Source organism: Haliotis cracherodii, unplaced genomic scaffold (assembly GCF_022045235.1).
Source record: "Haliotis cracherodii isolate W230 unplaced genomic scaffold, xgHalCrac1.p SCAF_20, whole genome shotgun sequence".
Lineage (NCBI taxonomy): Eukaryota > Metazoa > Mollusca > Gastropoda > Lepetellida > Haliotidae > Haliotis > Haliotis cracherodii.
In genome coordinates, this window is record NW_027266276.1 from 7,484,459 (window position 1) to 7,511,316 (window position 26,858).

The window sequence follows — 26,858 nt, forward strand, 5'->3', positions numbered from 1 at the left end:
AGCATCACTCTCAATATGAAGACTTTCCTGGTACTACTGGCGCTCTCCTGTGTTGCCACATGTTGGTGCTATCCTCTTCAGGATGGTCCCGGAGGACAAGAAAATGAAGGCCCTGGAGGTCCAGAAAATCCAGAAAGACAAGGCCCGGGAGGTCCTGAAGGTCCCGAAGGTCCCGGAGGACAAGAAAGACAAGGCCCGGGAGGTCCCGGAGGACCCGAAGGTCCCGGAGAAAGGGAAAGACAAGGCCCCGGAGGTCCCGGAGGTCCCGAAGGTCCCGGAGGACAAGAAAGACAAGGCCCCGGAGGTCCCGGAGGTCCCGAAGGTCCCGGACGACAAGAAAGACAAGGCCCTGGAGGTCCCGAAGGTCCCGGAGGTCCCGGAGGACAAGAAAGACAAGGCCCAGGAGGTCCCGGAGGTCCCGAAGGTCCCGGAGGACAAGAAAGACAAGGCCCGGGAGGTCCCGAAGGTCCAGGAGGTCCCGAAGGTCCCGGAGGTCCCGGAGGACAAGAAAGACAAGGCCCCGGAGGTCCCGAAGGTCCCGGAGGTCCCGGAGGACAAGAAAGACAAGGCCCAGGAGGTCCCGGAGGTCCCGAAGGTCCCGGAGGACAAAAAAGACAAGGCCCGGGAGGTCCCGAAGGTCCCGGAGGTCCCGAAGGTCCCGGAGGTCCCGGAGGACAAGAAAGACAAGGCCCCGGAGGTCCCGAAGGTCCCGGAGGTCCCGGAGGACAAGGAAGACAAGGCCCCGGAGGTCCCGGAGGTCCCGAAGGTCCCGGAGGACAAGGAAGACAAGGACCGGGAGGTCCCGAAGGTCCCGGGGGCCCCGGAGGACAAGGAAGACAAGGCCCAGGAGGTCCCGAAGGTCCCGGAGGCCCCGGAGGACAAGAAAGACAAGGCCCAGGAGGTCCCGGAGGTCCCGAAGGCCCCGGAGGACCCGAAGGTCCCGGAGGACAAGAAAGACAGGGCCCGGGAGGTCCCGGAGGTCCCGAAGGTCCCGGAGGACCCGAAGGTCCCGGAGGACAAGAAAGACAAGAAAGACAAGGCCCGGGAGGTCCCGAAGGTCCAGGAGGTCCCGAAGGTCCCGGAGGTCCCGGAGGACAAGAAAGACAAGGCCCGGGAGGTCCCGGAGGTCCCGAAGGTCCCGGAGGACCCGAAGGTCCCGGAGGACAAGAAAGACAAGGACCAGGAGGTCCCAAAGGTCCCGGAGGTCCCGGAGGACAAGGAAGACAAGGCCCAGGAGGTCCCGAAGGTCCCGGAGGCCCCGGAGGACAAGGAAGACAAGGCCCAGGAGGTCCCGAAGGTCCCGGAGGCCCCGGAGGACAAGAAAGACAAGGCCCAGGAGGTCCCGGAGGTCCCGAAGGCCCCGGAGGACCCGAAGGTCCCGGAGGACAAGAAAGACAGGGCCCGGGAGGTCCCGGAGGTCCCGAAGGTCCCGGAGGACCCGAAGGTCCCGGAGGACAAGAAAGACAAGAAAGACAAGGCCCGGGAGGTCCCGAAGGTCCAGGAGGTCCCGAAGGTCCCGGAGGTCCCGGAGGACAAGAAAGACAAGGCCCTGGAGGTCCCGGAGGTCCCGAAGGTCCCGGAGGACCCGAAGGTCCCGGAGGACAAGAAAGACAAGGCCCAGGAGGTCCCGAAGGTCCCGGAGGTCCCGGAGGACAAGGAAGACAAGGCCCAGGAGGTCCCGAAGGTCCCGGAGGCCCCGGAGGACAAGAAAGACAAGGCCCAGGAGGTCCTGGAGGTCCTGAAGGTCCCGGAGGACAAGAAAGACAAGGTCCCGGAGGTCCTGAAGGTCCCGGAGGACAAGGAAGACAAGGCCCGGGAGGTCCCGGAGGTCCTGGGGGTCCCGAAGGTTTCGAAGGTCAAGGCACCGGAGAACAAGAGGGTGAAGCATCCACAGGTCCCGAAGATAGGCCAACACCTCCTCAACAAAGGAACTGACAAGGTTAGCTTGTTTCTCATTGCTTCGAGGGGTGGTCGGGTAGCCTAGGCTTGGTGGTTAAAGCGTTCGCTCGTCACGCCGAAGACCCGGGTTCGATTCCCGACATGGGTACAATGTGTGAAGCCCATTTCTGGTGTCCCCCACCGTGATATTGCTGGAATATTGCTAAAAGCGGCGTAAAACCATACTCACTCACTGCTTCGATTTCCAATGTACGTTTCTTGTACATAACTTAACGCAATGTAACATTAACTTTAATATTCACGGGATATATAACAAGATGAAAACGTTCAAAGCAAACTAGACCCAATATTTCCTCTTGTTTCATTATAAAGCTGTGCATACATCATTGTTGTTAGTGTTTTACCCAAGCTTTGCTTTCCTTTTCAGATGGCACTTCTTTGAAATAAAACCAATGAACACTGAAAGATTTTGTTGTACATATGTGTTACCTACCTGGATTTGTCATGGAAATGCATGTATAATTTGGTATATGAGAAACAAACACGTCTTAGAATTAGTATTTTCCACAGCAAAATAAACCTAAGACGTGGATGGACCAGTAGTCTAATCAGTTGATTAGAAATCTGCTGTGGTTGGTTTGAATTCCAGGGTCGCCTTGATTGGTTTTCTTGTTTTGTCAGCGCCGTAACAATAACTGTCGGGTTTTCTTCACACATCAAGCTACCTCGCCATGATATATCTGATATAGTGTTCAAAGCTGCGTTAAACCAAACGTACTCACTTACTCACTAAGGAATAGGTTGACATTGTACAGCCAGACAATGCATTTTATCGCAGTTAGTTATTATACCGATTTCTCAACTAGTGTTTTGGAAGGGGCCTTATTTGAAGCGCCAATATTTCTTAGTTTGACTACAATATATGATTATGTCACGCGTATCAACATAACAATGCACATAAGGAACTGATAAATATGTAATGAAATACACTAGATGATTTGACCCACTTTAGGCGTATGTAGATAATATTGTACTTACGATACACGACAACTCCAAAACACATATTCCAAGACAACTTTAATTATGTATTTCCTTTTTTTTCACAGAATTTTCACACACAAAACTGAATTTGATCATTAGATCCACTCTTGTCCCATGTCTTTTTTGTTCGGGGGATTTACATACACTTCGCGCACAAGTTTTAAAATATTACCCTGGATCCCTTTCCGGTTTGTCCACTGCAACCCCCCAACTTCTCCAACATTCCAGAGGTATTGCACTGTTTTCGAATCGACGAATTTCTGCAAAATGGTGGCCGCATCATTCCCCAGCGGCGATTGCATTCGCTGTGTCACGCACGGTTGACAAAAGAAGTGTGAACATAAATATTCTTCTTCATCTGGTTCCACAGTAAAATCTCGCTATGACACTAATTCATTAATCCCAAGAATCGGCACTGAATTTGTCAAAGTTTCTGTTGCTCTTGCAAGGGCGGGAAGAGAGGCGCCATCTTGACGATTCGAGTTGACGGTCGAAATCATGTCATCTTGAATTGAAACTTTCTCCAACAATAAAGTCACAAATGTCAAAATGGAAATGACCAAAGGCTCCCTGACCATTTCGAACAATTCTCCGTCAAATTAAGCGTCACATGAAAATGTTTTGCTGCTCATATTAAAGACAATAGAACTTGCAAAGTTCTTGACAGTTGTAAGCAGCAACCTGAGTCGGGTGCCCTCATGGGGCGTGGTTGCTAGGAGATCGTGTGCTCAGGAAGGGGGAAAACAAAAAGTTTAAAAACTAATACAAAAATCCGCAGTGCAATCCAAAAGGATGTTTTTTAACAATATTATTCACGAAAACGTTTCTTTTCTAAAACTAGGCAATACCCAGGTATAGGACGGCGGTCTGAAAATAATCGAGTCTGGGCCAGACAATCCAGTGATTGACATCATGAGCATCGATCCACGCAATTGGGATCGATGACATGCATCAACCAAGTCAGCGAGCCTAACCAGCCGATCCCGTAAGTCGCCTTTTACGACAAGCATAGTCGCCTTTTACGGCAAGTATGGGTTGCTGAAGACCTATTCTACCCCGAAATCTTCCCAGAATGCGGCGTTAAACAACAGAGTCAAATTGTGCAAAATTTTCACTTGGGAAATTCATTAAACGCCTAAATATTCGGTTGTTTTACAAACTGACTGAAAAATATGTCCATCTGTATTATCACGATAACGAATTCCAAACATTTTTTATGTTTTATATCATCACCAAGAGACTGAAAATGTTAGGATTAAAAGTACATTTCTATATTGTTAGGCTTCTAATTCTGGCATAATTAATCTATTGTGATGTTTTTAAGCCCTTTTGACCGTCTAAATCATTTTTAGTCAATCTGTTAAATAAATGGACAGATTTTGTGTCAAAATAATTGAAATATTTAGACATTTATCTATTGCCAAAGAAAATCACATTTTACAAATTGACTGTAATATATACACGCATTCAAAGGAAAAGACTATTAAAAAAACACCGTCTATCGCGCATCGAAGAACTTCCCAAACATAACGCAGTGGAACAAGAATGAATCTGTTCAATGCTACAGCAAATGAAGGAAATCAAAATGCAAATGCAGTAAACTACGGTTATAACGAACTCAAAGGGACTACTAATTTTAGTTCGTTATAACCGTAATTCGTTATGAGCATATATACATCATAACTACAGCATATAGTCGGGACTAAAAAGTTAGTTCGTTATATCCGTTAGTTCGTTATAAGCGTGTTCGTTATAACCGTAGTTTACTGTATCATAATTACAACCTACCAAATTTATATGTATAATGTTAGGCAGCTTCCTTGTTCGAGGAATGTATCCGTGAATATCCACATAAATGAACAATATCTCAAAGCTGTACAAAGAAACTTATTCGATGTCATGTGTCTCCGTAACAATGTAACAATCATATATTTGAAAACATATGTATCGTTTCGGGATATCATAACCCGTGTTATTTTCTCAACTGACCACTTAGTTTGTTTCGGGTGTTTCACATTGCAGGAGAAATCCTAATGGTAACAAACTTCACACTTACAGGCTGTTTAAGAAGGATTGTCGACCGGAGCCCTATCTACAAACCATTATATCAAAAAATAGGCGACGAAATGTCACTAAATTACGTTGTGGTAATCTACACCTCCACATTGAGACTGGTCGCTATAACACCCTCCACCCCCCCCCCCCCCTCCCCCCCCCCCCAAACACACACACACACACACACACACCCCACCCCCACCCCACCCACGCACGCCATCTAGAATCTGAAGTTCATTTTCTTTTCTCTTTTAAATCATCTGATAAGACTTTTACTATGTTAACTGATAAGACTTTTACTGTGTTAACTGACGTCATGTCAAGCTCTGACGCCTCGTTAATCAAACTTTTAGTATCAACTATTAATGAAATGTTTGACAGGAGACAGAGTTTTACATAATATATGTCTTAGTCGATTGATATCTGTATATTTTAATACATTTTAATCTATTTTATTTTTCTATTAGGCATGATCTTACTAGTGTGTATCTGTTTTAAAATAGTATCTCGTAAGCCAAACTAGGCTGGATGGTATGATAAATTTAATATGATGTATCGTTATTGTTTCATGCCATGTGACACTTTAATAAACTATAGCTGTCTGTCTGTCTGTCTGTCAAGTCTCAAAAGTCAGCTGAGAAAGCCCACGTGACAACAAATCCATTGAGTTGGGTAACAATGAGTAATCAATCGACGTATTATCGCTTAACCCTTTAAACAAAGTATGCTGTTTTTACATCGGCACTTCACGCCATGATATGAGTGTATTCCCTTTGTTTTAGACCACCTACGCATGTAAACACTTACTTTTGACATATATCCACTGTACAAGATTACAGTGATTAATCAATTTCTATTGATCCTTTGACGGCTAGGAATGATCCGTTGATTTACAAAAAAAGGAAGGCCAAACATTGTCTCAGCTTTTGTTAGCTTCCTTGTGTTTAATACCGTAGGGTCGGTCGGGTAGCCTAGTGGATAAAGCGTTAACTCGTCACGCCGAAGACCCGGGTTCGATTATTTCGTGTATGTAATGAAATATTTAAATGACCATAAGCAGAAAAAGCCACCCACGAGCTCCATTCATTCACAGCACCATCTGTTTAAATCCATGAAATGTAATTTAGAATATGTCTTGTTGTATACAATATTTTCAACAAGGATTTTTTTTAATTTCTTATGTCACAGGTGCACATTAGGTTAAGTAATAAGAAAATTACACGTCGATTGAAACGTGGTGCTTTAATCACCGAAGTCCTATCTGTCCTGTTCGGTCTTTGTCCAGTTAAGGATATCTATACAATGAGCAATACATATCTTCAACCGGTAAGTCACGTTTTAATTAGCAAACCTATCTCGATTACAATGCAAAGAATAACACAGTTCCAAGTAGTAATTACTGCGATGTAATGAGGGGCCATCTGGTGTAGGACTGGAAGTGTATAAAAGTTGTGCTGTGTCGAGACATGAGCATCACTCTCAATATGAAGACTTTCCTGGTACTACTGGCGCTCTCCTGTGTTGCCACATGTTGGTGCTATCCTCTTCAGGATGGTCCCGGAGGACAAGAAAATGAAGGCCCTGGAGGTCCAGAAAATCCAGAAAGACAAGGCCCGGGAGGTCCTGAAGGTCCCGAAGGTCCCGGAGGACAAGAAAGACAAGGCCCGGGAGGTCCCGGAGGACCCGAAGGTCCCGGAGAAAGGGAAAGACAAGGCCCCGGAGGTCCCGAAGGTCCCGAAGGTCCCGGAGGACAAGAAAGACAAGGCCCCGGAGGTCCCGGAGGTCCCGAAGGTCCCGGACGACAAGAAAGACAAGGCCCTGGAGGTCCCGAAGGTCCCGGAGGTCCCGGAGGACAAGAAAGACAAGGCCCAGGAGGTCCCGGAGGTCCCGAAGGTCCCGGAGGACAAGAAAGACAAGGCCCGGGAGGTCCCGAAGGTCCAGGAGGTCCCGAAGGTCCCGGAGGTCCCGGAGGACAAGAAAGACAAGGCCCCGGAGGTCCCGAAGGTCCCGGAGGTCCCGGAGGTCCCGGAGGACAAGAAAGACAAGGCCCAGGAGGTCCCGAAGGTCCCGGAGGACAAAAAAGACAAGGCCCGGGAGGTCCCGAAGGTCCCGGAGGTCCCGAAGGTCCCGGAGGTCCCGGAGGACAAGAAAGACAAGGCCCCGGAGGTCCCGGAGGTCCCGAAGGTCCCGAAGGTCCCGGAGGTCCCGGAGGACAAGGAAGACAAGGCCCCGGAGGTCCCGGAGGTCCCGAAGGTCCCGGAGGACAAGGAAGACAAGGACCGGGAGGTCCTGAAGGTCCCGGGGGCCCCGGAGGACAAGGAAGACAAGGCCCAGGAGGTCCCGAAGGTCCCGGAGGACAAGGAAGACAAGGCCCAGGAGGTCCCGAAGGTCCCGGAGGCCCCGGAGGACAAGGAAGACAAGGCCCAGGAGGTCCCGAAGGTCCCGGAGGCCCCGGAGGACAAGAAAGACAAGGCCCAGGAGGTCCCGGAGGTCCCGAAGGCCCCGGAGGACCCGAAGGTCCCGGAGGACAAGAAAGACAGGGCCCGGGAGGTCCCGGAGGTCCCGAAGGTCCCGGAGGACCCGAAGGTCCCGGAGGACAAGAAAGACAAGAAAGACAAGGCCCGGGAGGTCCCGAAGGTCCAGGAGGTCCCGAAGGTCCCGGAGGTCCCGGAGGACAAGAAAGACAAGGCCCTGGAGGTCCCGGAGGTCCCGAAGGTCCCGGAGGACCCGAAGGTCCCGGAGGACAAGAAAGACAAGGCCCAGGAGGTCCCGAAGGTCCCGGAGGTCCCGGAGGACAAGGAAGACAAGGCCCAGGAGGTCCCGAAGGTCCCGGAGGCCCCGGAGGACAAGAAAGACAAGGCCCAGGAGGTCCCGAAGGTCCCGGAGGACCCGAAGGTCCCGGAGGACAAGAAAGACAAGGCCCAGGAGGTCCTGAAGGTCCCGGAGGTCCCGGAGGACAAGGAAGACAAGGCCCAGGAGGTCCCGAAGGTCCCGGAGGCCCCGGAGGACAAGAAAGACAAGGCCCAGGAGGTCCTGGAGGTCCCGAAGGTCCCGGAGGACAAGAAAGACAAGGTCCCGGAGGTCCTGAAGGTCCCGGAGGACAAGGAAGACAAGGCCCGGGAGGTCCCGGAGGTCCTGGGGGTCCCGAAGGTTTCGAAGGTCAAGGCACCGGAGAACAAGAGGGTGAAGCATCCACAGGTCCCGAAGATAGGCCAACACCTCCTCAACAAAGGAACTGACAAGGTTAGCTTGTTTCTCATTGCTTCGAGGGGTGGTCGGGTAGCCTAGGCTTGGTGGTTAAAGCGTTCGCTCGTCACGCCGAAGACCCGGGTTCGATTCCCGACATGGGTACAATGTGTGAAGCCCATTTCTGGTGTCCCCCACCGTGATATTGCTGGAATATTGCTAAAAGCGGCGTAAAACCATACTCACTCACTGCTTCGATTTCCAATGTACGTTTCTTGTACATAACTTAACGCAATGTAACATTAACTTTAATATTCACGGGATATATAACAAGATGAAAACGTTCAAAGCAAACTAGACCCAATATTTCCTCTTGTTTCATTATAAAGCTGTGCATACATCATTGTTGTTAGTGTTTTACCCAAGCTTTGCTTTCCTTTTCAGATGGCACTTCTTTGAAATAAAACCAATGAACACTGAAAGATTTTGTTGTACATATGTGTTACCTACCTGGATTTGTCATGGAAATGCATGTATAATTTGGTATATGAGAAACAAACACGTCTTAGAATTAGTATTTTCCACAGCAAAATAAACCTAAGACGTGGATGGACCAGTAGTCTAATCAGTTGATTAGAAAGCTGCTGTGGTTGGTTTGAATTCCAGGGTCGCCTTGATTGGTTTTCTTGTTTTGTCAGCGCCGTAACAATAACTGTCGGGTTTTCTTCACACATCAAGCTACCTCGCCATGATATATCTGATATAGTGTTCAAAGCTGCGTTAAACCAAACGTACTCACTTACTCACTAAGGAATAGGTTGACATTGTACAGCCAGACAATGCATTTTATCGCAGTTAGTTATTATACCGATTTCTCAACTAGTGTTTTGGAAGGGGCCTTATTTGAAGCGCCAATATTTCTTAGTTTGACTACAATATATGATTATGTCACGCGTATCAACATAACAATGCACATAAGGAACTGATAAATATGTAATGAAATACACTAGATGATTTGACCCACTTTAGGCGTATGTAGATAATATTGTACTTACGATACACGACAACTCCAAAACACATATTCCAAGACAACTTTAATTATGTATTTCCTTTTTTTTCACAGAATTTTCACACACAAAACTGAATTTGATCATTAGATCCACTCTTGTCCCATGTCTTTTTTGTTCGGGGGATTTACATACACTTCGCGCACAAGTTTTAAAATATTACCCTGGATCCCTTTCCGGTTTGTCCACTGCAACCCCCCAACTTCTCCAACATTCCAGAGGTATTGCACTGTTTTCGAATCGACGAATTTCTGCAAAATGGTGGCCGCATCATTCCCCAGCGGCGATTGCATTCGCTGTGTCACGCACGGTTGACAAAAGAAGTGTGAACATAAATATTCTTCTTCATCTGGTTCCACAGTAAAATCTCGCTATGACACTAATTCATTAATCCCAAGAATCGGCACTGAATTTGTCAAAGTTTCTGTTGCTCTTGCAAGGGCGGGAAGAGAGGCGCCATCTTGACGATTCGAGTTGACGGTCGAAATCATGTCATCTTGAATTGAAACTTTCTCCAACAATAAAGTCACAAATGTCAAAATGGAAATGACCAAAGGCTCCCTGACCATTTCGAACAATTCTCCGTCAAATTAAGCGTCACATGAAAATGTTTTGCTGCTCATATTAAAGACAATAGAACTTGCAAAGTTCTTGACAGTTGTAAGCAGCAACCTGAGTCGGGTGCCCTCATGGGGCGTGGTTGCTAGGAGATCGTGTGCTCAGGAAGGGGGAAAACAAAAAGTTTAAAAACTAATACAAAAATCCGCAGTGCAATCCAAAAGGATGTTTTTTAACAATATTATTCACGAAAACGTTTCTTTTCTAAAACTAGGCAATACCCAGGTATAGGACGGCGGTCTGAAAATAATCGAGTCTGGGCCAGACAATCCAGTGATTGACATCATGAGCATCGATCCACGCAATTGGGATCGATGACATGCATCAACCAAGTCAGCGAGCCTAACCAGCCGAACCCGTAAGTCGCCTTTTACGACAAGCATAGTCGCCTTTTACGGCAAGTATGGGTTGCTGAAGACCTATTCTACCCCGAAATCTTCCCAGAATGCGGCGTTAAACAACAGAGTCAAATTGTGCAAAATTTTCACTTGGGAAATTCATTAAACGCCTAAATATTCGGTTGTTTTACAAACTGACTGAAAAATATGTCCATCTGTATTATCACGATAACGAATTCCAAACATTTTTTATGTTTTATATCATCACCAAGAGACTGAAAATGTTAGGATTAAAAGTACATTTCTATATTGTTAGGCTTCTAATTCTGGCATAATTAATCTATTGTGATGTTTTTAAGCCCTTTTGACCGTCTAAATCATTTTTAGTCAATCTGTTAAATAAATGGACAGATTTTGTGTCAAAATAATTGAAATATTTAGACATTTATCTATTGCCAAAGAAAATCACATTTTACAAATTGACTGTAATATATACACGCATTCAAAGGAAAAGACTATTAAAAAAACACCGTCTATCGCGCATCGAAGAACTTCCCAAACATAACGCAGTGGAACAAGAATGAATCTGTTCAATGCTACAGCAAATGAAGGAAATCAAAATGCAAATGCAGTAAACTACGGTTATAACGAACTCAAAGGGACTACTAATTTTAGTTCGTTATAACCGTAATTCGTTATGAGCATATATACAGCATAACTACAGCATATAGTCGGGACTAAAAAGTTAGTTCGTTATATCCGTTAGTTCGTTATAAGCGTGTTCGTTATAACCGTAGTTTACTGTATCATAATTACAACCTACCAAATTTATATGTATAATGTTAGGCAGCTTCCTTGTTCGAGGAATGTATCCGTGAATATCCACATAAATGAACAATATCTCAAAGCTGTACAAAGAAACTTATTCGATGTCATGTGTCTCCGTAACAATGTAACAATCATATATTTGAAAACATATGTATCGTTTCGGGATATCATAACCCGTGTTATTTTCTCAACTGACCACTTAGTTTGTTTCGGGTGTTTCACATTGCAGGAGAAATCCTAATGGTAACAAACTTCACACTTACAGGCTGTTTAAGAAGGATTGTCGACCGGAGCCCTATCTACAAACCATTATATCAAAAAATAGGCGACGAAATGTCACTAAATTACGTTGTGGTAATCTACACCTCCACATTGAGACTGGTCGCTATAACACCCTTCACCCCCCACCCCCCAAAACACACACACACACACACACACACCCCACCCCCACCCCACCCACGCACGCCATCTAGAATCTGAAGTTCATTTTCTTTTCTCTTTTAAATCATCTGATAAGACTTTTACTATGTTAACTGACGTCATGTCAAGCTCTGACGCCTCGTTAATCAAACTTTTAGTATCAACTATTAATGAAATGTTTGACAGGAGACAGAGTTTTACATAATATATGTCTTAGTCGATTGATATCTGTATATTTTAATACATTTTAATCTATTTTATTTTTCTATTAGGCATGATCTTACTAGTGTGTATCTGTTTTAAAATAGTATCTCGTAAGCCAAACTAGGCTGGATGGTATGATAAATTTAATATGATGTATCGTTATTGTTTCATGCCATGTGACACTTTAATAAACTATAGCTGTCTGTCTGTCTGTCTGTCAAGTCTCAAAAGTCAGCTGAGAAAGCCCACGTGACAACAAATCCATTGAGTTGGGTAACAATGAGTAATCAATCGACGTATTATCGCTTAACCCTTTAAACAAAGTATGCTGTTTTTACATCGGCACTTCACGCCATGATATGAGTGTATTCCCTTTGTTTTAGACCACCTACGCATGTAAACACTTACTTTTGACATATATCCACTGTACAAGATTACAGTGATTAATCAATTTCTATTGATCCTTTGACGGCTAGGAATGATCCGTTGATTTACAAAAAAAGGAAGGCCAAACATTGTCTCAGCTTTTGTTAGCTTCCTTGTGTTTAATACCGTAGGGTCGGTCGGGTAGCCTAGTGGATAAAGCGTTAACTCGTCACGCCGAAGACCCGGGTTCGATTATTTCGTGTATGTAATGAAATATTTAAATGACCATAAGCAGAAAAAGCCACCCACGAGCTCCATTCATTCACAGCACCATCTGTTTAAATCCATGAAATGTAATTTAGAATATGTCTTGTTGTATACAATATTTTCAACAAGGATTTTTTTAAATTTCTTATGTCACAGGTGCACATTAGGTTAAGTAATAAGAAAATTACACGTCGATTCAAACGTGGTGCTTTAATCACCGAAGTCCTATCTGTCCTGTTCGGTCTTTGTCCAGTTAAGGATATCTATACAATGAGCAATACATATCTTCAACCGGTAAGTCACGTTTTAATTAGCAAACCTATCTCGATTACAATGCAAAGAATAACACAGTTCCAAGTAGTAATTACTGCGATGTAATGAGTCTGGTGTAGGACTGGAAGTGTATAAAAGTTGTGCTGTGTCGAGACATGAGCATCACTCTCAATATGAAGACTTTCCTGGTACTACTGGCGCTCTCCTGTGTTGCCACATGTTGGTGCTATCCTCTTCAGGATGGTCCCGGAGGACAAGAAAATGAAGGCCCTGGAGGTCCAGAAAATCCAGAAAGACAAGGCCCGGGAGGTCCTGAAGGTCCCGAAGGTCCCGGAGGACAAGAAAGACAAGGCCCGGGAGGTCCCGGAGGACCCGAAGGTCCCGGAGAAAGGGAAAGACAAGGCCCCGGAGGTCCCGAAGGTCCCGAAGGTCCCGGAGGACAAGAAAGACAAGGCCCCGGAGGTCCCGGAGGTCCCGAAGGTCCCGGACGACAAGAAAGACAAGGCCCTGGAGGTCCCGAAGGTCCCGGAGGTCCCGGAGGACAAGAAAGACAAGGCCCAGGAGGTCCCGGAGGTCCCGAAGGTCCCGGAGGACAAGAAAGACAAGGCCCGGGAGGTCCCGAAGGTCCCGGAGGTCCCGAAGGTCCCGGAGGTCCCGGAGGACAAGAAAGACAAGGCCCCGGAGGTCCCGAAGGTCCCGGAGGTCCCGAAGGTCCCGGAGGACAAGAAAGACAAGGCCCAGGAGGTCCCGGAGGTCCCGAAGGTCCCGGAGGACAAGAAAGACAAGGCCCTGGAGGTCCCGAAGGTCCCGGGGGCCCCGGAGGACAAGGAAGACAAGGCCCAGGAGGTCCCGAAGGTCCCGGAGGCCCCGGAGGACAAGAAAGACAAGGCCCAGGAGGTCCCGGAGGTCCCGAAGGCCCCGGAGGACCCGAAGGTCCCGGAGGACAAGAAAGACAAGGCCCAGGAGGTCCCGGAGGTCCCGAAGGCCCCGGAGGACCCGAAGGTCCCGGAGGACAAGAAAGACAAGGCCCGGGAGGTCCCGAAGGTCCAGGAGGTCCCGAAGGTCCCGGAGGTCCCGGAGGACAAGAAAGACAAGGCCCTGGAGGTCCCGGAGGTCCCGAAGGTCCCGGAGGACCCGAAGGTCCCGGAGGACAAGAAAGACAAGGACCAGGAGGTCCCGAAGGTCCCGGAGGTCCCGGAGGACAAGGAAGACAAGGCCCAGGAGGTCCCGAAGGTCCCGGAGGCCCCGGAGGACAAGGAAGACAAGGCCCAGGAGGTCCCGAAGGTCCCGGAGGCCCCGGAGGACAAGAAAGACAAGGCCCAGGAGGTCCCGGAGGTCCCGAAGGCCCCGGAGGACCCGAAGGTCCCGGAGGACAAGAAAGACAGGGCCCGGGAGGTCCCGGAGGTCCCGAAGGTCCCGGAGGACCCGAAGGTCCCGGAGGACAAGAAAGACAAGAAAGACAAGGCCCGGGAGGTCCCGAAGGTCCAGGAGGTCCCGAAGGTCCCGGAGGTCCCGGAGGACAAGAAAGACAAGGCCCTGGAGGTCCCGGAGGTCCCGAAGGTCCCGGAGGACCCGAAGGTCCCGGAGGACAAGAAAGACAAGGCCCAGGAGGTCCCGAAGGTCCCGGAGGTCCCGGAGGACAAGGAAGACAAGGCCCAGGAGGTCCCGAAGGTCCCGGAGGCCCCGGAGGACAAGAAAGACAAGGCCCAGGAGGTCCTGGAGGTCCCGAAGGTCCCGGAGGACAAGAAAGACAAGGTCCCGGAGGTCCTGAAGGTCCCGGAGGACAAGGAAGACAAGGCCCGGGAGGTCCCGGAGGTCCTGGGGGTCCCGAAGGTTTCGAAGGTCAAGGCACCGGAGAACAAGAGGGTGAAGCATCCACAGGTCCCGAAGATAGGCCAACACCTCCTCAACAAAGGAACTGACAAGGTTAGCTTGTTTCTCATTGCTTCGAGGGGTGGTCGGGTAGCCTAGGCTTGGTGGTTAAAGCGTTCGCTCGTCACGCCGAAGACCCGGGTTCGATTCCCGACATGTGTACAATGTGTGAAGCCCATTTCTGGTGTCCCCCACCGTGATATTGCTGGAATATTGCTAAAAGCGGCGTAAAACCATACTCACTCACTGCTTCGATTTCCAATGTACGTTTCTTGTACATAACTTAACGCAATGTAACATTAACTTTAATATTCACGGGATATATAACAAGATGAAAACGTTCAAAGCAAACTAGACCCAATATTTCCTCTTGTTTCATTATAAAGCTGTGCATACATCATTGTTGTTAGTGTTTTACCCAAGCTTTGCTTTCCTTTTCAGATGGCACTTCTTTGAAATAAAACCAATGAACACTGAAAGATTTTGTTGTACATATGTGTTACCTACCTGGATTTGTCATGGAAATGCATGTATAATTTGGTATATGAGAAACAAACACGTCTTAGAATTAGTATTTTCCACAGCAAAATAAACCTAAGACGTGGATGGACCAGTAGTCTAATCAGTTGATTAGAAAGCTGCTGTGGTTGGTTTGAATTCCAGGGTCGCCTTGATTGGTTTTCTTGTTTTGTCAGCGCCGTAACAATAACTGTCGGGTTTTCTTCACACATCAAGCTACCTCGCCATGATATATCTGATATAGTGTTCAAAGCTGCGTTAAACCAAACGTACTCACTTACTCACTAAGGAATAGGTTGACATTGTACAGCCAGACAATGCATTTTATCGCAGTTAGTTATTATACCGATTTCTCAACTAGTGTTTTGGAAGGGGCCTTATTTGAAGCGCCAATATTTCTTAGTTTGACTACAATATATGATTATGTCACGCGTATCAACATAACAATGCACATAAGGAACTGATAAATATGTAATGAAATACACTAGATGATTTGACCCACTTTAGGCGTATGTAGATAATATTGTACTTACGATACACGACAACTCCAAAACACATATTCCAAGACAACTTTAATTATGTATTTCCTTTTTTTTCACAGAATTTTCACACACAAAACTGAATTTGATCATTAGATCCACTCTTGTCCCATGTCTTTTTTGTTCGGGGGATTTACATACACTTCGCGCACAAGTTTTAAAATATTACCCTGGATCCCTTTCCGGTTTGTCCACTGCAACCCCCCAACTTCTCCAACATTCCAGAGGTATTGCACTGTTTTCGAATCGACGAATTTCTGCAAAATGGTGGCCGCATCATTCCCCAGCGGCGATTGCATTCGCTGTGTCACGCACGGTTGACAAAAGAAGTGTGAACATAAATATTCTTCTTCATCTGGTTCCACAGTAAAATCTCGCTATGACACTAATTCATTAATCCCAAGAATCGGCACTGAATTTGTCAAAGTTTCTGTTGCTCTTGCAAGGGCGGGAAGAGAGGCGCCATCTTGACGATTCGAGTTGACGGTCGAAATCATGTCATCTTGAATTGAAACTTTCTCCACAATAAAGTCACAAATGTCAAAATGGAAATGACCAAAGGCTCCCTGACCATTTCGAACAATTCTCCGTCAAATTAAGCGTCACATGAAAATGTTTTGCTGCTCATATTAAAGACAATAGAACTTGCAAAGTTCTTGACAGTTGTAAGCAGCAACCTGAGTCGGGTGCCCTCATGGGGCGTGGTTGCTAGGAGATCGTGTGCTCAGGAAGGGGGAAAACAAAAAGTTTAAAAACTAATACAAAAATCCGCAGTGCAATCCAAAAGGATGTTTTTTAACAATATTATTCACGAAAACGTTTCTTTTCTAAAACTAGGCAATACCCAGGTATAGGACGGCGGTCTGAAAATAATCGAGTCTGGGCCAGACAATCCAGTGATTGACATCATGAGCATCGATCCACGCAATTGGGATCGATGACATGCATCAACCAAGTCAGCGAGCCTAACCAGCCGATCCCGTAAGTCGCCTTTTACGACAAGCATAGTCGCCTTTTACGGCAAGTATGGGTTGCTGAAGACCTATTCTACCCCGAAATCTTCCCAGAATGCGGCGTTAAACAACAGAGTCAAATTGTGCAAAATTTTCACTTGGGAAATTCATTAAACGCCTAAATATTCGGTTGTTTTACAAACTGACTGAAAAATATGTCCATCTGTATTATCACGATAACGAATTCCAAACATTTTTTATGTTTTATATCATCACCAAGAGACTGAAAATGTTAGGATTAAAAGTACATTTCTATATTGTTAGGCTTCTAATTCTGGCATAATTAATCTATTGTGATGTTTTTAAGCCCTTTTGACCGTCTAAATCATTTTTAGTCAATCTGTTAAATAAATGGACAGATTTTGTGTCAAAATAATTGAAATATTTAGACATTTATCTATTGCCAAAGAAAATCACATTTTACAAATTGACTGTAATATATACACGCATTCAAAGGAAAAGACTATTAAAAAAACACCGTCTATCGCGCATCGAAGAACTTCCCAAACATAACGCAGTGGAACAAGAATGAATCTGTTCAATGCTACAGCAAATGAAGGAAATCAAAATGCAAATGCAGTAAACTACGGTTATAACGAACTCAAAGGGACTACTAATTTTAGTTCGTTATAACCGTAATTCGTTATGAGCATATATACAGCATAACTACAGCATATAGTCGGGACTAAAAAGTTAGTTCGTTATATCCGTTAGTTCGTTATAAGCGTGTTCGTTATAACCGTAGTTTACTGTATCATAATTACAACCTACCAAATTTATATGTATAATGTTAGGCAGCTTCCTTGTTCGAGGAATGTATCCGTGAATATCCACATAAATGAACAATATCTCAAAGCTGTACAAAGAAACTTATTCGATGTCATGTGTCTCCGTAACAATGTAACAATCATATATTTGAAAACATATGTATCGTTTCGGGATATCATAACCCGTGTTATTTTCTCAACTGACCACTTAGTTTGTTTCGGGTGTTTCACATTGCAGGAGAAATCCTAATGGTAACAAACTTCACACTTACAGGCTGTTTAAGAAGGATTGTCGACCGGAGCCCTATCTACAAACCATTATATCAAAAAATAGGCGACGAAATGTCACTAAATTACGTTGTGGTAATCTACACCTCCACATTGAGACTGGTCGCTATAACACCCTCCACCCCCCCCCCCCCCCCCTCCCCCCCCCAAACACACACACACACACACACACACACACCCCACCCCCACCCCACCCACGCACGCCATCTAGAATCTGAAGTTCATTTTCTTTTCTCTTTTAAATCATCTGATAAGACTTTTACTATGTTAACTGATAAGACTTTTACTGTGTTAACTGACGTCATGTCAAGCTCTGACGCCTCGTTAATCAAACTTTTAGTATCAACTATTAATGAAATGTTTGACAGGAGACAGAGTTTTACATAATATATGTCTTAGTCGATTGATATCTGTATATTTTAATACATTTTAATCTATTTTATTTTTCTATTAGGCATGATCTTACTAGTGTGTATCTGTTTTAAAATAGTATCTCGTAAGCCAAACTAGGCTGGATGGTATGATAAATTTAATATGATGTATCGTTATTGTTTCATGCCATGTGACACTTTAATAAACTATAGCTGTCTGTCTGTCTGTCTGTCAAGTCTCAAAAGTCAGCTGAGAAAGCCCACGTGACAACAAATCCATTGAGTTGGGTAACAATGAGTAATCAATCGACGTATTATCGCTTAACCCTTTAAACAAAGTATGCTGTTTTTACATCGGCACTTCACGCCATGATATGAGTGTATTCCCTTTGTTTTAGACCACCTACGCATGTAAACACTTACTTTTGACATATATCCACTGTACAAGATTACAGTGATTAATCAATTTCTATTGATCCTTTGACGGCTAGGAATGATCCGTTGATTTACAAAAAAAGGAAGGCCAAACATTGTCTCAGCTTTTGTTAGCTTCCTTGTGTTTAATACCGTAGGGTCGGTCGGGTAGCCTAGTGGATAAAGCGTTAACTCGTCACGCCGAAGACCCGGGTTCGATTATTTCGTGTATGTAATGAAATATTTAAATGACCATAAGCAGAAAAAGCCACCCACGAGCTCCATTCATTCACAGCACCATCTGTTTAAATCCATGAAATGTAATTTAGAATATGTCTTGTTGTATACAATATTTTCAACAAGGATTTTTTTTAATTTCTTATGTCACAGGTGCACATTAGGTTAAGTAATAAGAAAATTACACGTCGATTGAAACGTGGTGCTTTAATCACCGAAGTCCTATCTGTCCTGTTCGGTCTTTGTCCAGTTAAGGATATCTATACAATGAGCAATACATATCTTCAACCGGTAAGTCACGTTTTAATTAGCAAACCTATCTCGATTACAATGCAAAGAATAACACAGTTCCAAGTAGTAATTACTGCGATGTAATGAGGGGCCATCTGGTGTAGGACTGGAAGTGTATAAAAGTTGTGCTGTGTCGAGACATGAGCATCACTCTCAATATGAAGACTTTCCTGGTACTACTGGCGCTCTCCTGTGTTGCCACATGTTGGTGCTATCCTCTTCAGGATGGTCCCGGAGGACAAGAAAATGAAGGCCCTGGAGGTCCAGAAAATCCAGAAAGACAAGGCCCGGGAGGTCCTGAAGGTCCCGAAGGTCCCGGAGGACAAGAAAGACAAGGCCCGGGAGGTCCCGGAGGACCCGAAGGTCCCGGAGAAAGGGAAAGACAAGGCCCCGGAGGTCCCGGAGGTCCCGAAGGTCCCGGAGGACAAGAAAGACAAGGCCCCGGAGGTCCCGGAGGTCCCGAAGGTCCCGGACGACAAGAAAGACAAGGCCCTGGAGGTCCCGAAGGTCCCGGAGGTCCCGGAGGACAAGAAAGACAAGGCCCAGGAGGTCCCGGAGGTCCCGAAGGTCCCGGAGGACAAGAAAGACAAGGCCCGGGAGGTCCCGAAGGTCCAGGAGGTCCCGAAGGTCCCGGAGGTCCCGGAGGACAAGAAAGACAAGGCCCCGGAGGTCCCGAAGGTCCCGGAGGTCCCGGAGGTCCCGGAGGACAAGAAAGACAAGGCCCAGGAGGTCCCGGAGGACAAGAAAGACAAGGCCCGGGGGGTCCCGAAGGTCCCGGAGGTCCCGGAGGACAAGAAAGACAAGGCCCCGGAGGTCCCGAAGGTCCCGGAGGTCCCGGAGGTCCCGGAGGACAAGAAAGACAAGGCCCCGGAGGTCCCGAAGGTCCCGGAGGTCCCGGAGGTCCCGGAGGACAAGAAAGACAAGGCCCAGGAGGTCCCGGAGGACAAGAAAGACAAGGCCCGGGAGGTCCCGAAGGTCCCGGAGGTCCCGGAGGACAAGAAAGACAAGGCCCCGGAGGTCCCGAAGGTCCCGGAGGTCCCGGAGGTCCCGGAGGACAAGAAAGACAAGGCCCAGGAGGTCCCGGAGGTCCCGAAGGTCCCGGAGGACAAGACAGACAAGGCCCTGGAGGTCCCGAAGGTCCCGGGGGCCCCGGAGGACAAGGAAGACAAGGCCCAGGAGGTCCCGAAGGTCCCGGAGGCCCCGGAGGACAAGAAAGACAAGGCCCAGGAGGTCCCGGAGGTCCCGAAGGCCCCGGAGGACCCGAAGGTCCTGGAGGACAAGAAAGACAGGGCCCGGGAGGTCCCGGAGGTCCCGAAGGTCCCGGAGGACCCGAAGGTCCCGGAGGACAAGAAAGACAAGAAAGACAAGGCCCGGGAGGTCCCGAAGGTCCAGGAGGTCCCGAAGGTCCCGGAGGTCCCGGAGGACAAGAAAGACAAGGCCCTGGAGGTCCCGGAGGTCCCGAAGGTCCCGGAGGACCCGAAGGTCCCGGAGGACAAGAAAGACAAGGACCAGGAGGTCCCGAAGGTCCCGGAGGTCCCGGAGGACAAGGAAGACAAGGCCCAGGAGGTCCCGAAGGTCCCGGAGGCCCCGGAGGACAAGGAAGACAAGGCCCAGGAGGTCCCGAAGGTCCCGGAGGCCCCGGAGGACAAGAAAGACAAGGCCCAGGAGGTCCCGGAGGTCCCGAAGGCCCCGGAGGACCCGAAGGTCCCGGAGGACAAGAAAGACAGGGCCCGGGAGGTCCCGGAGGTCCCGAAGGTCCCGGAGGACCCGAAGGTCCCGGAGGACAAGAAAGACAAGAAAGACAAGGCCCGGGAGGTCCCGAAGGTCCAGGAGGTCCCGAAGGTCCCGGAGGTCCCGGAGGACAAGAAAGACAAGGCCCTGGAGGTCCCGGAGGTCCCGAAGGTCCCGGAGGACCCGAAGGTCCCGGAGGACAAGAAAGACAAGGCCCAGGAGGTCCCGAAGGTCCCGGAGGTCCCGGAGGACAAGGAAGACAAGGCCCAGGAGGTCCCGAAGGTCCCGGAGGCCCCGGAGGACAAGAAAGACAAGGCCCAGGAGGTCCTGGAGGTCCCGAAGGTCCCGGAGGACAAGAAAGACAAGGTCCCGGAGGTCCTGAAGGTCCCGGAGGACAAGGAAGACAAGGCCCGGGAGGTCCCGGAGGTCCTGGGGGTCCCGAAGGTTTCGAAGGTCAAGGCACCGGAGAACAAGAGGGTGAAGCATCCACAGGTCCCGAAGATAGGCCAACACCTCCTCAACAAAGGAACTGACAAGGTTAGCTTGTTTCTCATTGCTTCGAGGGGTGGTCGGGTAGCCTAGGCTTGGTGGTTAAAGCGTTCGCTCGTCACGCCGAAGACCCGGGTTCGATTCCCGACATGGGTACAATGTGTGAAGCCCATTTCTGGTGTCCCCCACCGTGATATTGCTGGAATATTGCTAAAAGCGGCGTAAAACCATACTCACTCACTGCTTCGATTTCCAATGTACGTTTCTTGTACATAACTTAACGCAATGTAACATTAACTTTAATATTCACGGGATATATAACAAGATGAAAACGTTCAAAGCAAACTAGACCCAATATTTCCTCTTGTTTCATTATAAAGCTGTGCATACATCATTGTTGTTAGTGTTTTACCCAAGCTTTGCTTTCCTTTTCAGATGGCACTTCTTTGAAATAAAACCAATGAACACTGAAAGATTTTGTTGTACATATGTGTTACCTACCTGGATTTGTCATGGAAATGCATGTATAATTTGGTATATGAGAAACAAACACGTCTTAGAATTAGTATTTTCCACAGCAAAATAAACCTAAGACGTGGATGGACCAGTAGTCTAATCAGTTGATTAGAAAGCTGCTGTGGTTGGTTTGAATTCCAGGGTCGCCTTGATTGGTTTTCTTGTTTTGTCAGCGCCGTAGCAATAACTGTCGGGTTTTCTTCACACATCAAGCTACCTCGCCATGATATATCTGATATAGTGTTCAAAGCTGCGTTAAACCAAACGTACTCACTTACTCACTAAGGAATAGGTTGACATTGTACAGCCAGACAATGCATTTTATCGCAGTTAGTTATTATACCGATTTCTCAACTAGTGTTTTGGAAGGGGCCTTATTTGAAGCGCCAATATTTCTTAGTTTGACTACAATATATGATTATGTCACGCGTATCAACATAACAATGCACATAAGGAACTGATAAATATGTAATGAAATACACTAGATGATTTGACCCACTTTAGGCGTATGTAGATAATATTGTACTTACGATACACGACAACTCCAAAACACATATTCCAAGACAACTTTAATTATGTATTTCCTTTTTTTTCACAGAATTTTCACACACAAAACTGAATTTGATCATTAGATCCACTCTTGTCCCATGTCTTTTTTGTGGATCCCTGGATCCCTTTCCGGTTTGTCCACTGCAACCCCCCAACTTCTCCAACATTCCAGAGGTATTGCACTGTTTTCGAATCGACGAATTTCTGCAAAATGGTGGCCGCATCATTCCCCAGCGGCGATTGCATTCGCTGTGTCACGCACGGTTGATAAATTTAATATGATGTATCGTTATTGTTTCATGCCATGTGACACTTTAATAAACTATAGCTGTCTGTCTGTCTGTCTGTCAAGTCTCAAAAGTCAGCTGAGAAAGCCCACGTGACAACAAATCCATTGAGTTGGGTAACAATGAGTAATCAATCGACGTATTATCGCTTAACCCTTTAAACAAAGTATGCTGTTTTTACATCGGCACTTCACGCCATGATATGAGTGTATTCCCTTTGTTTTAGACCACCTACGCATGTAAACACTTACTTTTGACATATATCCACTGTACAAGATTACAGTGATTAATCAATTTCTATTGATCCTTTGACGGCTAGGAATGATCCGTTGATTTACAAAAAAAGGAAGGCCAAACATTGTCTCAGCTTTTGTTAGCTTCCTTGTGTTTAATACCGTAGGGTCGGTCGGGTAGCCTAGTGGATAAAGCGTTAACTCGTCACGCCGAAGACCCGGGTTCGATTATTTCGTGTATGTAATGAAATATTTAAATGACCATAAGCAGAAAAAGCCACCCACGAGCTCCATTCATTCACAGCACCATCTGTTTAAATCCATGAAATGTAATTTAGAATATGTCTTGTTGTATACAATATTTTCAACAAGGATTTTTTTTAATTTCTTATGTCACAGGTGCACATTAGGTTAAGTAATAAGAAAATTACACGTCGATTGAAACGTGGTGCTTTAATCACCGAAGTCCTATCTGTCCTGTTCGGTCTTTGTCCAGTTAAGGATATCTATACAATGAGCAATACATATCTTCAACCGGTAAGTCACGTTTTAATTAGCAAACCTATCTCGATTACAATGCAAAGAATAACACAGTTCCAAGTAGTAATTACTGCGATGTAATGAGGGGCCATCTGGTGTAGGACTGGAAGTGTATAAAAGTTGTGCTGTGTCGAGACATGAGCATCACTCTCAATATGAAGACTTTCCTGGTACTACTGGCGCTCTCCTGTGTTGCCACATGTTGGTGCTATCCTCTTCAGGATGGTCCCGGAGGACAAGAAAATGAAGGCCCTGGAGGTCCAGAAAATCCAGAAAGACAAGGCCCGGGAGGTCCTGAAGGTCCCGAAGGTCCCGGAGGACAAGAAAGACAAGGCCCGGGAGGTCCCGGAGGACCCGAAGGTCCCGGAGAAAGGGAAAGACAAGGCCCCGGAGGTCCCGGAGGTCCCGAAGGTCCCGGAGGACAAGAAAGACAAGGCCCCGGAGGTCCCGGAGGTCCCGAAGGTCCCGGACGACAAGAAAGACAAGGCCCTGGAGGTCCCGAAGGTCCCGGAGGTCCCGGAGGACAAGAAAGACAAGGCCCAGGAGGTCCCGGAGGTCCCGAAGGTCCCGGAGGACAAGAAAGACAAGGCCCGGGAGGTCCCGAAGGTCCCGGAGGTCCCGAAGGTCCCGGAGGTCCCGGAGGACAAGAAAGACAAGGCCCCGGAGGTCCCGAAGGTCCCGGAGGTCCCGGAGGTCCCGGAGGACAAGAAAGACAAGGCCCAGGAGGTCCCGGAGGTCCCGAAGGTCCCGGAGGACAAGAAAGACAAGGCCCTGGAGGTCCCGAAGGTCCCGGGGGCCCCGGAGGACAAGGAAGACAAGGCCCAGGAGGTCCCGAAGGTCCCGGAGGCCCCGGAGGACAAGAAAGACAAGGCCCAGGAGGCCCCGGAGGTCCCGAAGGCCCCGGAGGACCCGAAGGTCCCGGAGGACAAGAAAGACAGGGCCCGGGAGGTCCCGGAGGTCCCGAAGGTCCCGGAGGACCCGAAGGTCCCGGAGGACAAGAAAGACAAGAAAGACAAGGCCCGGGAGGTCCCGAAGGTCCCGGAGGTCCCGGAGGACAAGAAAGACAAGGCCCTGGAGGTCCCGGAGGTCCCGAAGGTCCCGGAGGACCCGAAGGTCCCGGAGGACAAGAAAGACAAGGACCAGGAGGTCCCGAAGGTCCCGGAGGTCCCGGAGGACAAGGAAGACAAGGCCCAGGAGGTCCCGAAGGTCCCGGAGGCCCCGGAGGACAAGGAAGACAAGGCCCAGGAGGCCCCGGAGGACAAGAAAGACAAGGCCCAGGAGGTCCCGAAGGCCCCGGAGGACCCGAAGGTCCCGGAGTACAAGAAAGACAGGGCCCGGGAGGTCCCGGAGGTCCCGAAGGTCCCGGAGGACCCGAAGGTCCCGGAGGACAAGAAAGACAAGAAAGACAAGGCCCGGGAGGTCCCGAAGGTCCAGGAGGTCCCGAAGGTCCCGGAGGTCCCGGAGGACAAGAAAGACAAGGCCCTGGAGGTCCCGGAGGTCCCGAAGGTCCCGGAGGACCCGAAGGTCCCGGAGGACAAGAAAGACAAGGCCCAGGAGGTCCCGAAGGTCCCGCAGGTCCCGGAGGACAAGGAAGACAAGGCCCAGGAGGTCCCGAAGGTCCCGGAGGCCCCGGAGGACAAGGAAGACAAGGCCCAGGAGGTCCTGGAGGTCCCGAAGGTCCCGGAGGACAAGAAAGACAAGGTCCCGGAGGTCCTGAAGGTCCCGGAGGACAAGGAAGACAAGGCCCGGGAGGTCCCGGAGGTCCTGGGGGTCCCGAAGGTTTCGAAGGTCAAGGCACCGGAGAACAAGAGGGTGAAGCATCCACAGGTCCCGAAGATAGGCCAACACCTCCTCAACAAAGGAACTGACAAGGTTAGCTTGTTTCTCATTGCTTCGAGGGGTGGTCGGGTAGCCTAGGCTTGGTGGTTAAAGCGTTCGCTCGTCACGCCGAAGACCCGGGTTCGATTCCCGACATGGGTACAATGTGTGAAGCCCATTTCTGGTGTCCCCCACCGTGATATTGCTGGAATATTGCTAAAAGCGGCGTAAAACCATACTCACTCACTGCTTCGATTTCCAATGTACGTTTCTTGTACATAACTTAACGCAATGTAACATTAACTTTAATATTCACGGGATATATAACAAGATGAAAACGTTCAAAGCAAACTAGACCCAATATTTCCTCTTGTTTCATTATAAAGCTGTGCATACATCATTGTTGTTAGTGTTTTACCCAAGCTTTGCTTTCCTTTTCAGATGGCACTTCTTTGAAATAAAACCAATGAACACTGAAAGATTTTGTTGTACATATGTGTTACCTACCTGGATTTGTCATGGAAATGCATGTATAATTTGGTATATGAGAAACAAACACGTCTTAGAATTAGTATTTTCCACAGCAAAATAAACCTAAGACGTGGATGGACCAGTAGTCTAATCAGTTGATTAGAAAGCTGCTGTGGTTGGTTTGAATTCCAGGGTCGCCTTGATTGGTTTTCTTGTTTTGTCAGCGCCGTAACAATAACTGTCGGGTTTTCTTCACACATCAAGCTACCTCGCCATGATATATCTGATATAGTGTTCAAAGCTGCGTTAAACCAAACGTACTCACTTACTCACTAAGGAATAGGTTGACATTGTACAGCCAGACAATGCATTTTATCGCAGTTAGTTATTATACCGATTTCTCAACTAGTGTTTTGGAAGGGGCCTTATTTGAAGCGCCAATATTTCTTAGTTTGACTACAATATATGATTATGTCACGCGTATCAACATAACAATGCACATAAGGAACTGATAAATATGTAATGAAATACACTAGATGATTTGACCCACTTTAGGCGTATGTAGATAATATTGTACTTACGATACACGACAACTCCAAAACACATATTCCAAGACAACTTTAATTATGTATTTCCTTTTTTTTCACAGAATTTTCACACACAAAACTGAATTTGATCATTAGATCCACTCTTGTCCCATGTCTTTTTTGTTCGGGGGATTTACATACACTTCGCGCACAAGTTTTAAAATACAACCCTGGATCCCTTTCCGGTTTGTCCACTGCAACCCCCCAACTTCTCCAACATTCCAGAGGTATTGCACTGTTTTCGAATCGACGAATTTCTGCAAAATGGTGGCCGCATCATTCCCCAGCGGCGATTGCATTCGCTGTGTCACGCACGGTTGACAAAAGAAGTGTGAACATAAATATTCTACTTCACCTGGTTCCACAGTAAAATCTCGCTATGACACTAATTCATTAATCCCAAGAATCGGCACTGAATTTGTCAAAGTTTCTGTTGCTCTTGCAAGGGCGGGAAGAGAGGCGCCATCTTGACGATTCGAGTTGACGGTCGAAATCATGTCATCTTGAATTGAAACTTTCTCCACAATAAAGTCACAAATGTCAAAATGGAAATGACCAAAGGCTCCCTGACCATTTCGAACAATTTTCCGTCAAATTAAGCGTCACATGAAAATGTTTTGCTGCTCATATTAAAGACAATAGAACTTGCAAAGTTCTTGACAGTTGTAAGCAGCAACCTGAGTCGAGTGCCCTCATGGGGCGTGGTTGCTAGGAGATCGCGTGCTCAGGAAGGGGGAAAACAAAAAGCTTTAAAAACTAATAAA

At 47.4% G+C, this 26,858-nt stretch overlaps 2 protein-coding genes across 4 annotated transcripts in view; one reads left to right on the forward strand and one right to left on the reverse strand.

Moving 5' to 3' along the window:
• Positions 1–25,515, forward strand: LOC139470274 (neurofilament heavy polypeptide-like). 3 transcript variants are annotated; one of them, XM_071252623.1, is made up of 7 exons: positions 1–628; positions 6,940–7,050; positions 7,180–7,281; positions 13,238–14,182; positions 20,407–20,835; positions 24,383–25,090; positions 25,478–25,515. In XM_071252623.1, the coding sequence occupies exons 1-7, from the start codon at positions 83–85 to the stop codon at positions 25,490–25,492; spliced, it is 2,856 nt and encodes a 951-aa protein (XP_071108724.1). In that variant the 5' UTR covers positions 1–82; the 3' UTR covers positions 25,493–25,515. The 3 variants fall into 3 exon arrangements, with proteins under 3 accessions (XP_071108724.1, XP_071108723.1, XP_071108725.1); XM_071252622.1 differs by lacking the exon at positions 7,180–7,281 and adding an exon at positions 7,333–7,863 and having other exon boundaries at positions 13,469–14,182; XM_071252624.1 differs by lacking the exons at positions 7,180–7,281; positions 24,383–25,090; positions 25,478–25,515 and adding exons at positions 7,333–7,863; positions 21,529–21,566 and having other exon boundaries at positions 13,469–14,182; positions 20,407–21,141.
• The window catches only part of LOC139470506 (uncharacterized transporter YutK-like), an 86,684-nt gene that overhangs the window by 42,965 nt on the left and 16,861 nt on the right, over positions 1–26,858 (reverse strand). The window lies entirely within an intron of this gene.